This window comes from Camelus ferus, chromosome 20, assembly GCF_009834535.1.
Source record: "Camelus ferus isolate YT-003-E chromosome 20, BCGSAC_Cfer_1.0, whole genome shotgun sequence".
NCBI lineage: Eukaryota > Metazoa > Chordata > Mammalia > Artiodactyla > Camelidae > Camelus > Camelus ferus.
Genome location: NC_045715.1, coordinates 18,778,029 through 18,794,829, shown reverse-complemented (window position 1 = coordinate 18,794,829; position 16,801 = coordinate 18,778,029). Strand labels below are relative to the sequence as shown.

The 16,801-nt window shown below is 35.5% G+C and overlaps 1 protein-coding gene across 1 annotated transcript; it reads left to right on the top strand.

Moving 5' to 3' along the window:
• The first annotated feature begins 10,536 nt into the window (after window positions 1-10,536).
• Window positions 10,537-12,118, top strand: LOC102514272 (putative olfactory receptor 2B8). Its single transcript, XM_014565444.2, has one exon. It carries the CDS (start codon window positions 10,978-10,980, stop codon window positions 11,914-11,916), a length of 939 nt encoding a protein of 312 aa, XP_014420930.2. The 5' UTR covers window positions 10,537-10,977; the 3' UTR covers window positions 11,917-12,118.
• Window positions 12,119-16,801: the final 4,683 nt, after the last annotated feature.

Here is a 16,801-nt window from a genome sequence, read left to right as displayed (position 1 = left end):
TTCATGCGTAGGCCAGAATGATTTCCCTATATGTCAACATGTGAAGTTTTCTTTTATCAGTGCCCCATGAGTCATCCAAAATTTCCTCTGACAACTCTCAAGGGAATTTCTTTACTTCATTCCCTTTTAAAAGTGAGTGTTCAAAATCGAACTTCATGGATTCATTTCAACTTCCACATATGCTGATTCAGTATTCCTGGAGCATCTGCTTTATATTTATTATTTTCAAAAGCCAAACATTTTACCATTTTCTAAGAATTCCCCACAAAATACCATAAATTATTGCATTTTGATCATGGCTCTATTAAAAATTCAGTGGGTTGACTATGCCAGAGCTTTTTCACAGAAGTAGGTGAGAAAATTGTGGGAAAAACAGACTTCAATCTTGAAGAAAGTCTTGTTACATTAATCCTGATAAAGCCATTCAGATATTAGGTCCCACATTATGTAGCATCATTTTGGAGAAGGTTGTACTTAGGACTACTGAGTGAAGGGTGTGATGCACTGTTGCAAGTGATGATGGTAGCCCTTGGCTGGTAATAACACCAGGTAGTGCTTATGTATAATTTTGTACATAGCAGGGGAAACACTGATGTAAGGTATGAAAGTTGGTTATTTTAAGTTTATGAGCCATGTAGTTCCTTTTTAAAAATGACTTTTGAGGACATTATATCTGAATAGTAGATGACTCAAGTCCTATTTTATATTCTACATATTTTACTTACTGTAATGCAGCGAAAGTTTCAAAGGGTAATATATGTTTAGATTACTCTCTTCACACCATTTTATAATCTGTTTCAGGCATCAATTCGTCAATTTTAAAATGTAGATAATTTATAATTATTGAATATCAATTGGACATCTCAGTTTAAAGCCATTTGAACACATCATCATTGCATTGTTTTCACATTTATAGAATTAGCAAAAGATGATATGTAAAACATAATTGAGGACATAAAGAATTTAACAATTATTTCACAAAGTAAAATTATAGTGATTAAAGGAGGTCCTCAAGATTCTCTCCTTTTTGGAGTGAGAGGTGCTTTGTAGCTACTTATGTTTTCTGCAAGATTAAAAAAATCAGACTTAGTTAAAAAGAGATTGAGACTGTTCTTGTTTAGAAAATGGATGTGGTATGGCCTTTAAAGCCAAGCTACTACTAATGCTATGAGTACTGTCTAGAGTCACATTACCTGACTTTTAAGTTTGTTCCTTTACTAGATTTTTCACCCTTGAAGTCTAGAATGTCTATCTGAATTATTTTCTAATTTCGCTTTCTTGGGTGATATTATTTAGCTCATTGACTTGTCATTTTTATATACTACTGTGATTTGTTAGAATTATGGACAACATACACGTGCTTTATTAATGCTTCATCATAGTAGGTACACAAAAAGGATTCTCCTCTCAAGAAAGAGGAAGTCAAATCTGAGCAATTAATGTTCTTCTTCAGGGCATTTTTTTAAATTCACCACTTTGGAAATATTAAAGCCCAATTCTGTTTAGCCACTTGATGTGGCTCCTTGGATTAGTCAGCTCTTGGACCTCTTTTCTATTTGTTTCCCCATTGAAGATGATCAATCAGCACTTACTTTTTTTTTATCTAGTTACTATTGATCCTGTGGTTATTTGTCTAATTTAAATGACTCCCTGCTTACATAAATAGAAAAAACATGCATATGTTATAAACAAGCACATACATGTTGTTCCCATATATAGGAACATTCCCTAACTTAAAATATCAATTTAAAAAGTAAACATATCAGTCTTACTCAGCAAACCCATATATGTTGGGAACATGAAAATGCTGTGGTTATTTTCTGCATTAATTAACCTTGTTCTGGTGATGTTAGCCAATAAAATTAAACAGGAATAAACAAGAACTTAAAAAAAGTAAGAGTTTCTTGGAAATGAAGGAACAACATATTTGTATTTGCATCAAATATGGTTATATAATTTAAAAATTAGAGCTATAAATGTTTCCCCCCAGTTTATTCAACAAGCTTATGGATTATGGAATTATTATTCAAAATCAATAATTTTAACACATTCAAAGAAGAGTCTTTTGGAAAATATAGTGTGATAAAGACCGTGATTATAATACTAACAAAGAAAATAGCAAGTAGGAAATTTGAATAGCATTTGTCATATATAGGAATTATTTAAGATGGCCATCTGTAACCCCAGGCTTCCTAATAAATTTATTGTCTTGGTTATTATAAATGCCACCATGTTTTCTCACTTATAAAGGATACTCTTACTGCATGTAAGAGAACAGAGATTTTTCCACTTGGCATACAGTTCCTCAAGGGAAAGTATTTGTATTTCTCTTATAATCTTTGATGGTATGAAATGGGAACGTCTGGACAAATGTTCAGGGCAGATATTGGTGCTCACAAGGGATTAAAAACAAAACACTCACTTTGATTTTTGAAGAATAAATGTTCTTGGAAACCTCAGCAACTTAGTAAGTCTAAAATGCCTCAACATTTTAAAAAGTTTTAGGTTCACTGTGTACTTAATATTTCTGTAGGGCTGAGGTGTAAAGTGACTAGGGGAGAAAGAATACTATGTGGTATTCATAATAAAAGATTGGCTTGTTATCCATACAAAAACATACATTTATATATACATGCACAGTATATGTAAATATTTGCCTATACATACAAAGTATGTTCTTTGGAGGTTTATAGAAACCATTCTCTTCATGGTGGACTAGGTGACAAGGAGTGAAATGCAAAGAATAAACATGTTGAAAGGAGATGGGAGAAAACAAGGGGGACAGGGGAGAAAGAAGAGGAGATAGAGGAATTGAAGAAGGCAAAGATATCTGAAGAGGGAGCTCTAACTCAAACACCAATACAAGATGGGTTGTTAACAAAATAAATTGAAACAAGTATAGAAATACCAACTATTAAAAACTAAATACAATGTAACTAAAGCACTTTACAATTCAAACTATTGAATAGAAATTTTTATTTGTATTTAAAAAATCAATTCCTTTTTAAAAATTATGTCTCCAGAGCTTAACTAATAACTAGAATTTTGTTCTCTCTGACCAGCATCTCTCATTTTCTCACCTCCCAGCCCCTGACAACCTACATTCTATTCTGTTTCTATCAATTTGGCTTTTTTAGATTTTACAAGGAGATTAAATTCTTGCTTAAACTGACACAGCTTCTAAGTGATGGGGCTAAGAGTGAACCTAAATATTCAGAGTCTGAAGTTATGGTCTTTCCCTAAAGAAGAACTATGAAATAGCTCTTTAAAACATTCCTTTTAATAAGCTCTCACTCTCACTAGGTAGAGACTAATGGTTACTAAAAGGTGGGAATCAACTTTTCTCAATGTTTTAGTGAACTTGCTGTACATTCAACGTTTTCCTCAGTGTGATTGTGAGCTTTGTGTTTATAATTGTCAAATTTAAGCTGTCATTAACTTACATAGTTTAACTAGTTAACAATGAAAGATTTAGATGTCAAAGGGAGTAAAGTAGAATGAATTTTCATTTCTGTTAAAACAAAAGTCTCTGCTTGAAATTCAAACTATTTTATATTTTCTTGTATATACAGCAACAGTGAACAATATTCATTCCTTGGTGAAATAATGAAGTAAGATATAGTAAACCAAGTTTTGGAAGCTTTCTAATGCAAATGGGTGGGTACATGTATATGCAATTGCCCACTTCGGGTTAGGAGGGAGTGGGTGATGGAAATGTAGCTTGTGATCTCTGGGCTCTTTCCACATGTTTTGGGGTTATAGTGCTCCCAGTCATTTCCCTACAAGACTGACTATACCTGATTTTCTTTAGGTTCCAGAAAATGCCCACAAAGATGAAATAGATTGGGAGACTCTTTCAAGAACCTTACAGTATAATGTAGTGTCCACCTCCAGTCCTGGAAACTCTGCTTACATGGGAACCTCCAGAGTCACATCTTGCACAGGAGAGGGGTAAGTGACTGGCTGTTACATGGAATAGAAAGTGAGCAGATTTGTTGCTTGACTTTTGGTGGAACTATAAATGTGTATATTCCATATGTCCCATCTTTTGGGTAAGAAGACCATGTATGTGAAAGTCCCTTCAGGAAGTGAATTATTTTTCAATATAGAGTAAACAACATGCTTGCTTTGTAGTCTGGCATTATATTGTATCTCTCTTGTAATTACTTCAATGCATTGTGAGGTTTTTGACTTTGAGAATCCCTTTTCCCATCATTTTATTGTTTTCCGTATCATTTTCCTTCTGTTTCACTTATAGTATATGTCTTTGTTGTCCATTTAACTCAAGTCCCGGTATATATAAAGTCTCACTGAGTTCCTGTTATTTCTCCTTCTAGATTTGTCTTCCGGGTCATTCTCTTTTTTTCTGAATCCTTTCTTTTCCACTTTCCCCATTTGGGCTCTTTATCCATTTATCAGTGGTACCTACAGATATCCAAAAGCACTGGTAGCTATACAGGGATGGTAGCATTTCTTAGGAAGTTTGCACGTTTACTCCTACTTATCTCAGATAGAGGACTAGTATTAAGGAAGAGAATCAGACAGCTTGAAATAACTCACAGACCAGAAATAGCCTGTGCAATTAATTTACTGAATGATAGCAATTTAGACATTTCAAATAAAAGTGTGTCCTCACTATTCTAGCTGTTCAGAGAGGATGGGGTCCTGGAACCTGGTGGAGAGGTGTTCCTGTCCTATTATGCTGTCCTATAACATGGCCGTAATGTGGGTGTAACTGTCCTATGTGTGTTCCTTATGTCCTGTGGCTGTCTCTCTCTGTGCCTCTGTCTCTGTCCCTGTCTGTCTTTCTGTCTGTCAGTCTGCCTCTCTCTTTCTGTCTCTCTGTCCCTCTCTCGGTCTGACTTCTCTGTCTCTTTGTATAAACATTTTGAATTTAAAGAGCAATTAAAAAGTGAATAGTCATGATATCTCCCTCCTTAACTCAAACCTAGACACTGCCTCTGACAGCCTCTACCTAATCGCGTCCCCTTTTCTCCTCCGTGATCTTAACTTTGTCATACTCAGCTTTTTGATATTGTTTTTAGTGTTGGTTATGATTTTTGCCTATAACCATAGTTTTACCACGCCTGTTTGCATTCATAAACAGCAGTTTGTTTTACAACTTTATGTAGCGAGATTCATTATTTTGTGAGTTGCATCTTTTCTAAACATTTTTTTGCAAAAGATAGCCTTTTGATTTGTTTAGATGCATTTTGTTTACATTGGTTGTTATTCAGTCCTCTGTTGTATGAATACTCCACAGCTTGCCAGTTTTAGTGTTGATGGGCATTTGGATTGTTTTCAGGTTTTGATTAATACAAACAAAGCTGCTATGAGCATTCTTGTACATGTCTCTTGGGGCACATGACCAAGAACTACTTTAGTGAAGGACACTGTAGGTAGGAATGTGAAAATTGCAGGCAGCATTACTAGATAACAGCCAAGTTACTATCCAAAGGGTGAACTGGAAAGAAAAGCGTTAATAGCGGTCTGGATTCTGTGCCTCCTCTGCACGACGTAAGCAGCATTTGTCTTTACTAGACCTCCTTATAAATATTATGATGGGATTTAACTAGTAGGGAGATAACAGAATATTCTAATCTAAGAATGTTTTCAAGAGATATGTCTCTAGGCTGAATATTACAAATAAACCTGGAATTCATGGATATATGGGGAAGAGTAGTCTATAGAATATAAATGAATCACAGAAGCTTTCTGTGCTTGTCTGACTAATGACATATGAAATAAAAGATGCTTCAAAGCTAAATGACTTTCTCTGACCTAGCTTATACTGCTAACTAGCAATCACCTCTTACTGTGAAACAAAATGTGTTCCCACCTGAAAAAAAGGGACTTTTGTTTTTTTTTTTTGAGGCTGCATTTGCTGTTTAGTGCCAAAGCTTTCCAACGCTGTTGCCTATATTGTCAATTAAAGATATATGCTTACAAGTAATTAACTGATTTTCAAAGTTGACTTCTACAAATATAATACCCATCGACTTCCTTCCATTTTACATTAGCAGTTTATATAGTTCATGGTAGCTATCTTGGTGAGCCAAAATCATGTGAAACTTAAATGCAAAGACTAGTTGAATTTAAACAAACCATGTCAGTTTTGTTAAAAATTAATAGTTTTTCTTTTCATTGTTTGAGTAAATAATTAAAAGTTTGGGGCATACACTGAAGAATGTTTACAGTGCTTGATTCTTTTTCCTTAGCCACAGTAAATGTTTGGTAGTAAATGTAGTGGTTGCTGCCCATTATATTCACTTTAAAGGCTAGAATGTGCCCAATTATTAGCTGTATGATCCTGTAGAAGTTGGTTATGAATTACAGTGACTGAAAATCATTTGCATATTTACATTTAAAATGAAGTAGCTGAATGAATTCTTATTTATTTATTATATATTTATATGTAAAAATTGTTTTTCCAAGTGTGAGAAAAAAATCTTAGGTGGTTGGTAAACATCTAAGTCATTCAAAGATGAGAGCTAAGGTGACTGTGAATTCTAGGGAATATTCTGTCCTCTGTCAAATACATGGAATCACAACAAAGAGGAGATTAGGTACCCTCTGGCATTCTTCTTGAGATTCTTTTCCCCTGAGGACTGGAATCTCTGGACAGTTTGGTGATATCAGCTAATTAACAGTGGAGGACAAACATTCTCCAGAAATTCAGTCAGGGCTGATTGTTTCTGTGTGCCAGCCCAATCACAGAGCAGTTTCATACCACCTTGTCCTGTTGCCCACAGGGATCTCTGTGTCATAGGGCCAGGTCATTGTATTCAGGAGATTTATACTGAGACTTTGGAATTGCCTTTGTTCATCTTCTTACTATCTGCACAGAATGCAGATCTTCAATATCATTTGGAGATATCTGAGGTCATCATGAGAAAGCATCTTCTTGTTTAAGGAAAGTTTCAGAATAAGCAATGCTTACTTGCACTCACTCCACACAAGCTGCTTTCTGATTCTACATATCCAAGTTCCAATCCCCAATACTGTATTAGAGATAGTAACTTGGAAATGAGGTAGGGAAAGAGCTTAGGACCCATGGATAAGATGAATAAAGGTGAGTAGAATGGAACTTGGTCTCTGTGTTGCTTTAGGAATTGGCAAATTAGACTATTTTTCCATTGCAGTTATTCTTGAAACAGAAAGCTAAGTTGGTTTGTGTATATGTCAGCTGGCAAAAGGAACAGAAATTCTTACAGGAATTTACCAAATGTAAGAAGTAAACTGAATTGTTCATTTTAGAGGTCAACACTTTGTCCTAGATATTTCATTCTGCTTAGTTCATTCATTATACCTCAGTAAGTACATATGGAAAATAATTAAAAAAATATTTAGCTGTAATAAAACATGTACTTGAGTAATAGAATAATAGTGTATATATGAATGTAAAAGTTTTAGACTCTAAGCTTCCACTTTTTCCCTTGGCAGCTTATTTTCTGTGAAAATAAAGAATATTTCTTAAAATGTATGGTCAGTATCTGTAGTTTCAAAATGAGGTACAAAAATATTTCCTCAAAGAGGTAAAAATAAACCTAAAATAAATAGGGAGTCTTCAGAGTGCTAGGTTGACTGTTACGAGGAGGTTATTCATTTTATGACTATGTCAATGCATTGTTATTTTGCATTTTTATTAATGAGAAATGATTCTTCAACTGAGTGCAAAGATCAATTGAACAGGAAAAAGTTTGGAAGAGAAAAGAGAACCCGTTAGTTTAATTTGCGAAGGAGGCAAATGAAAATTTTTCATGAGATTGCCCTGAGGTGACAATATAATGGACGCTACTGGCCACTCTTCGATCCTTGCACACCCTTATGACTGGGCTCTGTAGGATGAATGCTTTTGGTGTCCCACTTAGATCTTTTTTACTGGCTGATGCAACCATCCAGGACCGTCCTTGTTATGAGTATTGGCTGCTCTGTTCTCAGTCATTCTTTTCTTCAGAGAATTGTCCCCAGCTGAATGGGAGCCACACTGTCAGGGATTCTCCTGAACCTGGTGGGGGCGGCCCACAGCCAGGAACAGACGCAAAAATCTGGGATATACAGAAGGCTGCCTTTGTGTCAAAGTAGCAGTAAACCTGATACAGCTCATGCTTGATAGCTGTGTTGTTCAATGTGGTAACTAGCCACAAGTAGCTATGTAAATTTAAGTGAATTACAATTAAATGCAATTTAAAATTCAATTCCTTAGCTACCACATTTCAAATGATTAGGTAGCAACATGGGGATAGTGGCTATTGTACTAGGTCAGTGAAGACAATATTTTTATCATCACAGATAGTTCTATTGGAGAGCTCTATTCCAGCTTCCTATGGGATCAGGCTAACATCATTACGGTTGAGATCACATCCTTGCTTAGCACCCTTTTTGATTTATTTTGATTCCCTCATGCCGTTTTTCCTGAAAGCATTCCCTCAAAATACATGCAGTGGGATTCCTACGTTAACCACTTCTTCCATAAAACCTGATCATTTCTAATACAGCAATAGATCAATCTTCCCCTCGTTTATTCCTCCTCCATTGCCATCAGGGGCCAGTCTTAATACAGGTCTGAGCTGAACTTACATATGAGAGAGATGCGTTATTAAGGCAGTGGTGATTCCGTCATAGCACTGAGGCTGCAGAAGTTTTGCCAGCACTTTTTCAGGATTCATTGAGGAACTGGATAGAGCAGAATTGGTGTGTGAAAATATCAGTGAGTGTTGTATATTTGAAATATCTTAAAAACAGACATTATCTTGAGATCACCTGTCTTGAAACTGTATGGTTTACATATCGAGTAGTTTTATTGAAATACTTAATTTTCCACTAAAATTTTAATTATATCTGAATATTGTACAATTATTGTAATTGTAAACAATTTACTTCTACCACCTGGTATGTGTCAGTACTAAGCATTTAACCTGTTTCATTTGATGCCTATTCTCTTGATTAATATAGTAACATTGTGTTCTTGTGAGATGTCATTTTCCATTATATTATTTTTTGGTAATTGTTACACAGAATGTCATCTTTGTTTTATGAAATCTATTTTTAAAATATTACCTGTTCAAAATTTTTTCTACATGAATTCACTTAGCTTTTTTCAATATTTATTTTTGTATCCAAGTATTAATTTATATATATATATGTATTTACATTTATAACAAGACCTCACTATGTCATGTCATATCATGCTGGTTCTCTAGGACACCATTCTTTGTTCTTGATGCTAGGATGAAAGTGTCTAATATTTGCAGTCATTATGATTTATGTCTGATAATGGATCAATATTTCTTACTACAGTAAGTCAATTGATGCTTATGATGACATAGATGATGATTTCTAGGGAAATTACACAATTCTTTAAATGTGGTAGGAAAGAAATGAAAATTTCTCATTAACTTGAGCCAAAAAATATTTGTTGTTTTGGTAGATTACCTTTGGTGTTGGTGGAGACAACTTTAAGATAGATGGATGTTGAGTAGAAAAGAAGAAAGGGAACAGTGTGACCCAGGTCAGCAGAATGTACTCTTGAGAATCAGTGGGATAATGCATCTTGCACCTAGACATTTCCCGTATCTAATGTTACAAGTGGTAATAATTTTCTTGAATGTAAAAGAAAAAAAATTAAAATAAGAAGAGAGAATATGGCATTAGTGTCTTCGTTATGTCCCAGTGTGCTCTTTATGTGGATTGGAAATAATTATACAGAGACAACTACTTTCTTTATTCTGTTTTAGTTGGCAAAGTAACTTTGCTTGGTAGTTTACTTTTCAACCTGCAATCATATTCAGCGTTCTTTTTTGTTAATTTACACGTTATTGTGTAAAGCAGTAAATGGGTTGTACAACTTCATATCATGTAAGAGTTTTTTTTTAATTGAGGTAAATTGACTTATTATAATAACTTCAGGTTACAACATAGTAATTTTATATTTTTAGGGATTATACTCATATAAAAAGTTATTATAAAATATTGGCTGTCTTCCATACACTGTACATTACTTCTGTGTATCTTACTTATTTTATACCTAGTGGTTTTTGTTGATAGTGAATAATCCACCTCCTTTAAGGTACCACGAGTCTTGTTGTTGGTAATATGTGAAAATAACATCAACAGAAAGAAAAGGTAAGTGCTGGTCACTGGATTTTGGACTACTGACTTCAACTGACTACGTATAGCCAATGAATTTTTGGTGTTCTTGTTAAATTAGCATAGTAAGGTGAGGCATCTTGAGGGCAAGAATTAAGCACTGTAATTTACTGGTGGTATTTTCAGGCTCTGTCTGAGTATTTAATTGTTTTATCACCAAACAAAAAGACGAAGGTAGCATCAACAAATATAATATATTAGAGGAGTAGAGAGGCAATTCTCTCAAAATGTTTATGTGCAGCACTCTTAGTGATGTTTTGAATATGATTTAGTCCTTTGTATAAGTCCATTCTAGGTCATAAATTCCTATTACTGAATACATTTTAGAGATTATCTTGTATTCTATTGCATGAGAAGTATGTGCAAATTTAGGTGTGTAGAATTATGAGATTCGTGTTTAAAATAACCTTTCCTCCTATCTGTGTCTCTTTCATATTTCGTTGTTTCTGATTGCCGTTCCCTTTTTCTTCTATCCCCATTTTCTCTAAAATGTACTTATATTCACATAGCACCTTAAATCCTATTACACCCTATCTGAGAGAGACCTTTTTATATGTATGATTGATGCAGACACAAGGTCCATTATCTGATTTTCTTATTTTTAATGTCAATATTACTATTTTTGATAATGTGGCCTAAATTGTTATGACACATGTCAATTTCAATAAGTACATTATTTACTCAAATAGTTACACATAAATTCCATGGCCCTGCCTTTTAACATGGTAAATTCATGTCCCTTCCCACTGTCCCCCCATTTCTTTTTTAAGATACCTTTTAAAACTTGTTCAGTTCTTTGTCTTGACAGGAGCCATGTGCTAACAAAGGATGGAACAGAAAAATGGAAGTTCTTTCACCGGGTTTATCCTGCTAGGTTTCTCTGACAGGCCTCAACTGGAGCTAGTCCTCTTTGTGGTTCTTCTGATTTTCTACACCTTCACTTTGCTGGGAAACTCAACCATCATTGCATTGTCCCATGTGGACCCACAACTTCACACCCCTATGTACTTTTTCCTTTCCAACCTAAGCTTCCTGGACCTGTGTTACACTACCAGCATTGTTCCCCAGTTCCTGGTTAATCTCAGTGGAGCAGACAAATCTATCTCCTTTGGTGGGTGTGTAGTTCAGCTGTTCATCTCTCTGGGGTTGGGATCTACAGAATGCATTCTGTTAGCAGTAATGGCATTTGACCGCTATGCAGCTGTTTGCAGGCCCCTTCACTACACAGTGATCATGCACCCTCGTCTCTGTGCCCTGATGGCTTCTGCTTCATGGCTCGTTGGTTTTGCCAACTCCTTATTGCAGACAGTGCTCATCTTCCTTTTACCACTTTGTGGCAGAAATAAATTAGACCACTTCTTTTGTGAGGTCCCTCCTTTGCTCAAGCTTGCCTGTGTTGACACTACTGTGAATGAGTCTGAGCTCTTCTTTGTCAGTGTCATCATTCTTTTCATACCTGTGGCATTAATCATATTCTCCTATGTTCAGATTGCCAGGGCAATCTTAAGAATAAAGTCTGCTGCAGGGCAGAGAAAAGCATTTGGGACATGTGGATCCCACCTGACCGTGGTCTCCCTGTTCTATGGCACAGCCATCTATGCTTATGCCCAGCCCAGGAACAACTACTCCCAGGATCAGGGCAAGGTCACATCTCTCTTCTACACCATCGTTTCCCCCATGATCAACCCCCTGATATACACACTGCGGAACAAGGATGTGAAGGCAGCAATGAAGAAGGTGCTTTGGAAGGACTCTGACTCCAGATGATGGTGGGTGGAAGACAGTTTAATGGAAGGAGTTTGAATGCCTGAGGTCTTAAGATGTATGTGTGTGTCCCCCATGTGTCATCCAAAACTTTTCCTGAGAGCTATCATGGGAATTTTCTTACTTCATTCTCTTACAAAAGTGAGTGTTCAAATCTAAGTTAATGGAGTCATTCCAACTTCCAGAGATGGTCATTCAGTATTTCTAGAGCATCTTAATTATATTTATTATTTTTAAAAACTCCACAATTTTTTCTTATTTTTACTCCTATTTGAGAACATTGTTCTATTTCTACTTCCAAAAAGACATGTGAGTACATAATATGAAGGCACAGCCAAAATAATACCATGACTCCCTGGGACAGTGTAAGGAATACTAACATATTATCATTTTCTAACAGTTACTCGAGAGATATCATTCATTCATGCATTTGATCATGGTGCTATTACAAAGTACATGGGTTGACTGTATCAGTTTTTTTTCATAGAAGTCAGTATGGAAAGTGTGGGAAAATAAACTTTAAAGAAAAAGTTGCTAAATCAGTTCTAATAAAGCCATTGAGATATTAAGGCCCAAGTGTACCTTCACCAATGTGACAGTCATATTATATAATATGCATTTCGGAGAAGGCTGTACGTAGGACTCCCTGAGTGAAGGTTGTGATGCATTGTTGCAAGTGGCGATGGTAGCCCTTGGCTGGTAATAACACCAGGTAGTACTTATGTATAATATTGTACATAGCAGGGGACACACTGATGTAAGGTATGAAGGTTGGTTATTTTAAGTTTATGAGCCACGTAGTTCCTTTTTAAAAATGATTTTTGAGGACATTGTATCTGAATAGCAGATGACCCAAGTCCTGTTTTATATTCTGCATATTTTACTTACTGTAATGTGAATTTTCAAAGTGTAATTTATGTTTAGATTACTCTCTTCACAGTGGTTTATAGTTTGTTTCAGGCATCAATTGGTCAAGGCCTTTGTATCTAACATCTAGCAAAGGCCTCATGAAATTTGAATTCATTGACATATAAAAATATGGGAAATGGCCCTTGATTCCCAGGAAACTCCAAGTTTTGTGGAAACTCGCTGAGATTCAGCAGAAAAAAATTGAAAGAATAAAAAAACTGCCTATTAGTTTAAAAATATATGCCTAAGCTTTACTACACTATGTAATTATGAAGTAACTGTCATACAATTCTAAGTTATGAGTACAATATAAACATCCTAGATCTGCTGGGAAGAGGGGGCTCTGTGTAAATGCAGAAATGAGAACCAGATGGATCACGGGATGCTCTCCGTGAGTGATCTGTAGGGACTGGATACACTTACTCCTTTCCAAACAATCTATTCTATTGATTTATGTTGTTTAGTGGATTAAATTTAAAAATTTATATTTTTATTGAAGTGTAGTTGATTTACAACCTTAGTTTCAGGTGTACAGCCAAGCGATTTGATGGATTTATATTAAGCAGTCGGTACTGAATGAAGTCTCTGAGGTCTTTAAAAACTGCAAGTGCTTCTGATCAGGCATCATTTCTAGGATAGTAGAACCTCTTTGGAGAGTAAAGCTCTTCAGTTGTTGTACCTGGACATTTCCAATGAATAGATTAATTGGGACACTCATGGTCAATTGAATGTCATGGTTTGTTGTCAAAGCCTTTCTCAGGGGCCCACCCCTGATTCTGTGTTAGCAGGTCACAAATAGTGCTTACCAAGTATTTTTCAGTCCGTATTTCAAGCATTTGAGGATTATTACGTAGTCTTGCAAGATTCACTTTGGACTTTGGAAAGTTTCTTTATTAATCTATCCACTGAATGTGAACTCTGTTTTAATGCATGTGAAGAGAACATCTTGGCATAAGAATGTGTCATTTTTAGCATGAAATAAACCTCTCTCTGGATTTATTCCCCATCTTGGAAAAAGCCTCCTGTATTTCTGAAAGAATATTTCTCCTCATATTCCTCCACAACCTGTTATATTTTGGTTTGTACTTGGGTTGAAATAATGTATATATTAATATGTTATAATATATCATCACATACAGAGAGCAATATACACATGCACAAAGCATGCACTCCACATGCAATCTCTTGTCGGTCAGTCTCTTAACTCTTTCCTGAGGATGAATAGTAGAAGAAAATATGTTTACTTTAGTTCATACCACTTAGAAGTTATACGTTTATAAATGATGTAATTCCAGTGTTTTCTGAAATAAGTACATATACACATAAGTAGAAGTGGCAACTTTTGTTTGTTTCTTTTTAAGTGAGTGATATCAACTGCTGTTTATAAATCAGTGAACCATGGCACTGAGAGAATAACAGATTCTGCACAGTCAACAACCTCCATGCTAGCACCATGGTTCCAATCCAAGGTCCTCCAGCTTTAAATGCCTATACCCTAACCACTGAACTTTCAAAATTGGATGCTTCCCTTTAGTAATGCATGAGGTTCTTGGTCTTCAGTGCTAGTTTTTCTATAAAACCTCTCATGTTCAGATTAAATTGGTACGATGAAACCATGATTTTTGTATAGACATTTGCTTTCTAACAGGATTCTTTATTGATTTTTAAGTTCCACTCCCTTTTTTTGCTGCATGTCATTGGAAAGCAATTTTCTGTTTCTCTGTATCCCACTACATACTTACTTCAAAGATATGGAAAATTCAAATCCTGCTCACTGTTACTGTAATTAAAAACCAGAAAACATGACAAAACTAGTCAGTTCCCTTGCCTGTTGAGCATGGCCTCAAGATCTGTGTGTCTAATCATGAGGAAAGTGTTCCCAGGGCACATGTAAGACTCATACTCATTATGGGACTGCATTTGAAGAGTTTCTAGTAATAGAAGTTGTATTTTAAATTTCTATAATGTCTGTTTAATTCTTTCACTATATTGCTATTTTCTTGTGAAATTCTCTTTCCTTTCATCCCCACCCCCATCTTTTCTTCTGTTTGTCTTGAATGTCTTAATCATAGCTATTTTAATGTCTTCAGCTGGAAATTGCTTATCTAGATGTTCTATTCCTTTGATCTATTGTCATTTCCCCCCTCAACTGTCATTCATATGATCTTCATTCTTTTCATGTCTTTTGCTTTTTAATTATATACCATACGTAGTGTATAAAAGGACCAAAGAGGATCCAGGTGATGTATCTTCCTCCAGGGGGAGTTCTACATTTTCCTGTGTATGAGTTGGTCAGGCTGCCTTGCAGACTTATATTCAGCCTACCTCTTGTTTCCTTGCTTCCCTCGGACATGGGTCCTGCTGGGATTTAGATAGAAAATCTGGGAAGTCTTATTTTATCAGCCTTGAAAGGCTCTGGAAGTTTAAGATTTTCAGCTTAGCTCTATGCTACCTCAAAATTTGGCAAATGCCTTAAAGAAGTGAACTGTGTGGTAGAGACAGCATCCCTTTCGCTAGTGGGTTTTTGTTTCCTAAGCACAGTGGAACTGCAGGATATTTTATTCTAGGTCTCTGGCTTCCCAAGTGGTCCACTGAAAACAGAAATGTACACTGGAAATATCTGGTTGTGTATTTAAAGTCTTTTAAAAGTATTCAATTTGTCAGTCCAGCCTTAAATGACTGTTACGATGTTTCTTTTCTTCTTGGCAAAGTCTACCTGGGCCAAGCCCAACCCTCAGCTCACACTCAGGCTTGTCTATGGCTCCATGGGGTAAACAAAATGTAGCCCCTCTTCAGCTCAGTAGGGTTCTTTCCTCTCTATAATTTTTGTCTACATGAACCTCATCACTTCCACAGCTTTCTAATGGCTTTAAAAATATAGTTGTTAAAATTAATTTGGCTTTTTCACATACATTTGCCCCTCAGTCTTGGTAAGGAATTAGTTCCAGGAGCACCCACCACCTGTGTCACCCCTATACCCCAGTATGCAGATGATCAAATCCCTTATAGAAAATGGCAGATCAAATGGATCCATGGTTGGCTGAATCTCTGGCTACTGAGGGCCTACCATACTTGCAATGGGAACGTTGCCCAGCTGTAACCTAATACATCCTATTAGGAAGTGTAAGTCACAAAAGGCTACCTTAAGTGAAATAATATAGTGAATTAGGAATGGAAGCACTGTTTATTTGCTGAAAAAGAAAACAGTAAACATTTAGATGGTTGTAGAGTATGGAACTTTTGTGTCATAAACATGGTATGGTAATCATGAAGGTGTCATGATTTGAAGGATCCAAGGAATTGTTATTATAATAATCATATCTCCTCTGTTACACTCAGAATATAATCAGAAATCACTGAAAATTATTTAATACAAGCAGAGGCAAGAACAGTAAGGAACTCAAGCATTTGCTAGTAAATTTTCATGTAAGGAAAGAAAAATCCTTGCTCTTCTATTATTTCATTAGCAGAATAATCCATGAACAAACCATCAAACTTGCCATTATTAAATCAGGAATATTTAAGAAGAAAGTATTTATATAACTGCACATTGAGTTTACCAGATAATTATTTCTGTTTTTTACTTTGTTTTATAAATTCCTTTCAATATCTGCCTTTTTACTAATGCACTATGAAATATTGAAAAATCTTGAAATCCCTGGTGAATGAAAATATCTTTTGGTACACTTTTTGTACACTACATATATGCAAATACACACAGATATACAAACAAACAGATACTAAACATCATCTTCAAAATATAGTTCATTTAAAGCAGTATAATACCCAGTAGTAAAATTTTCCTTTGAAAATTATCACTATGATTTTTGCCTTAAGACCTGGCCACTAAGTACATGGAATGAGAAGAGCCCAGAGACTCACTGTACAGATTATCTTTGATTGAAGTTTTCAAAGGAAAGTTAGATAAGGTTCATTCCAGTTGGCTAAACAGTAGTAATATCAAAGTACTTTGAATCTA

Excerpts from the sequence above, each read along its gene's own strand:
- LOC102514272 (XM_014565444.2), top strand. The coding sequence starts at position 10,978 with ATGGAACAGAAAAATGGAAGTTCTTTCACCGGGTTTATCCTGCTAGGT.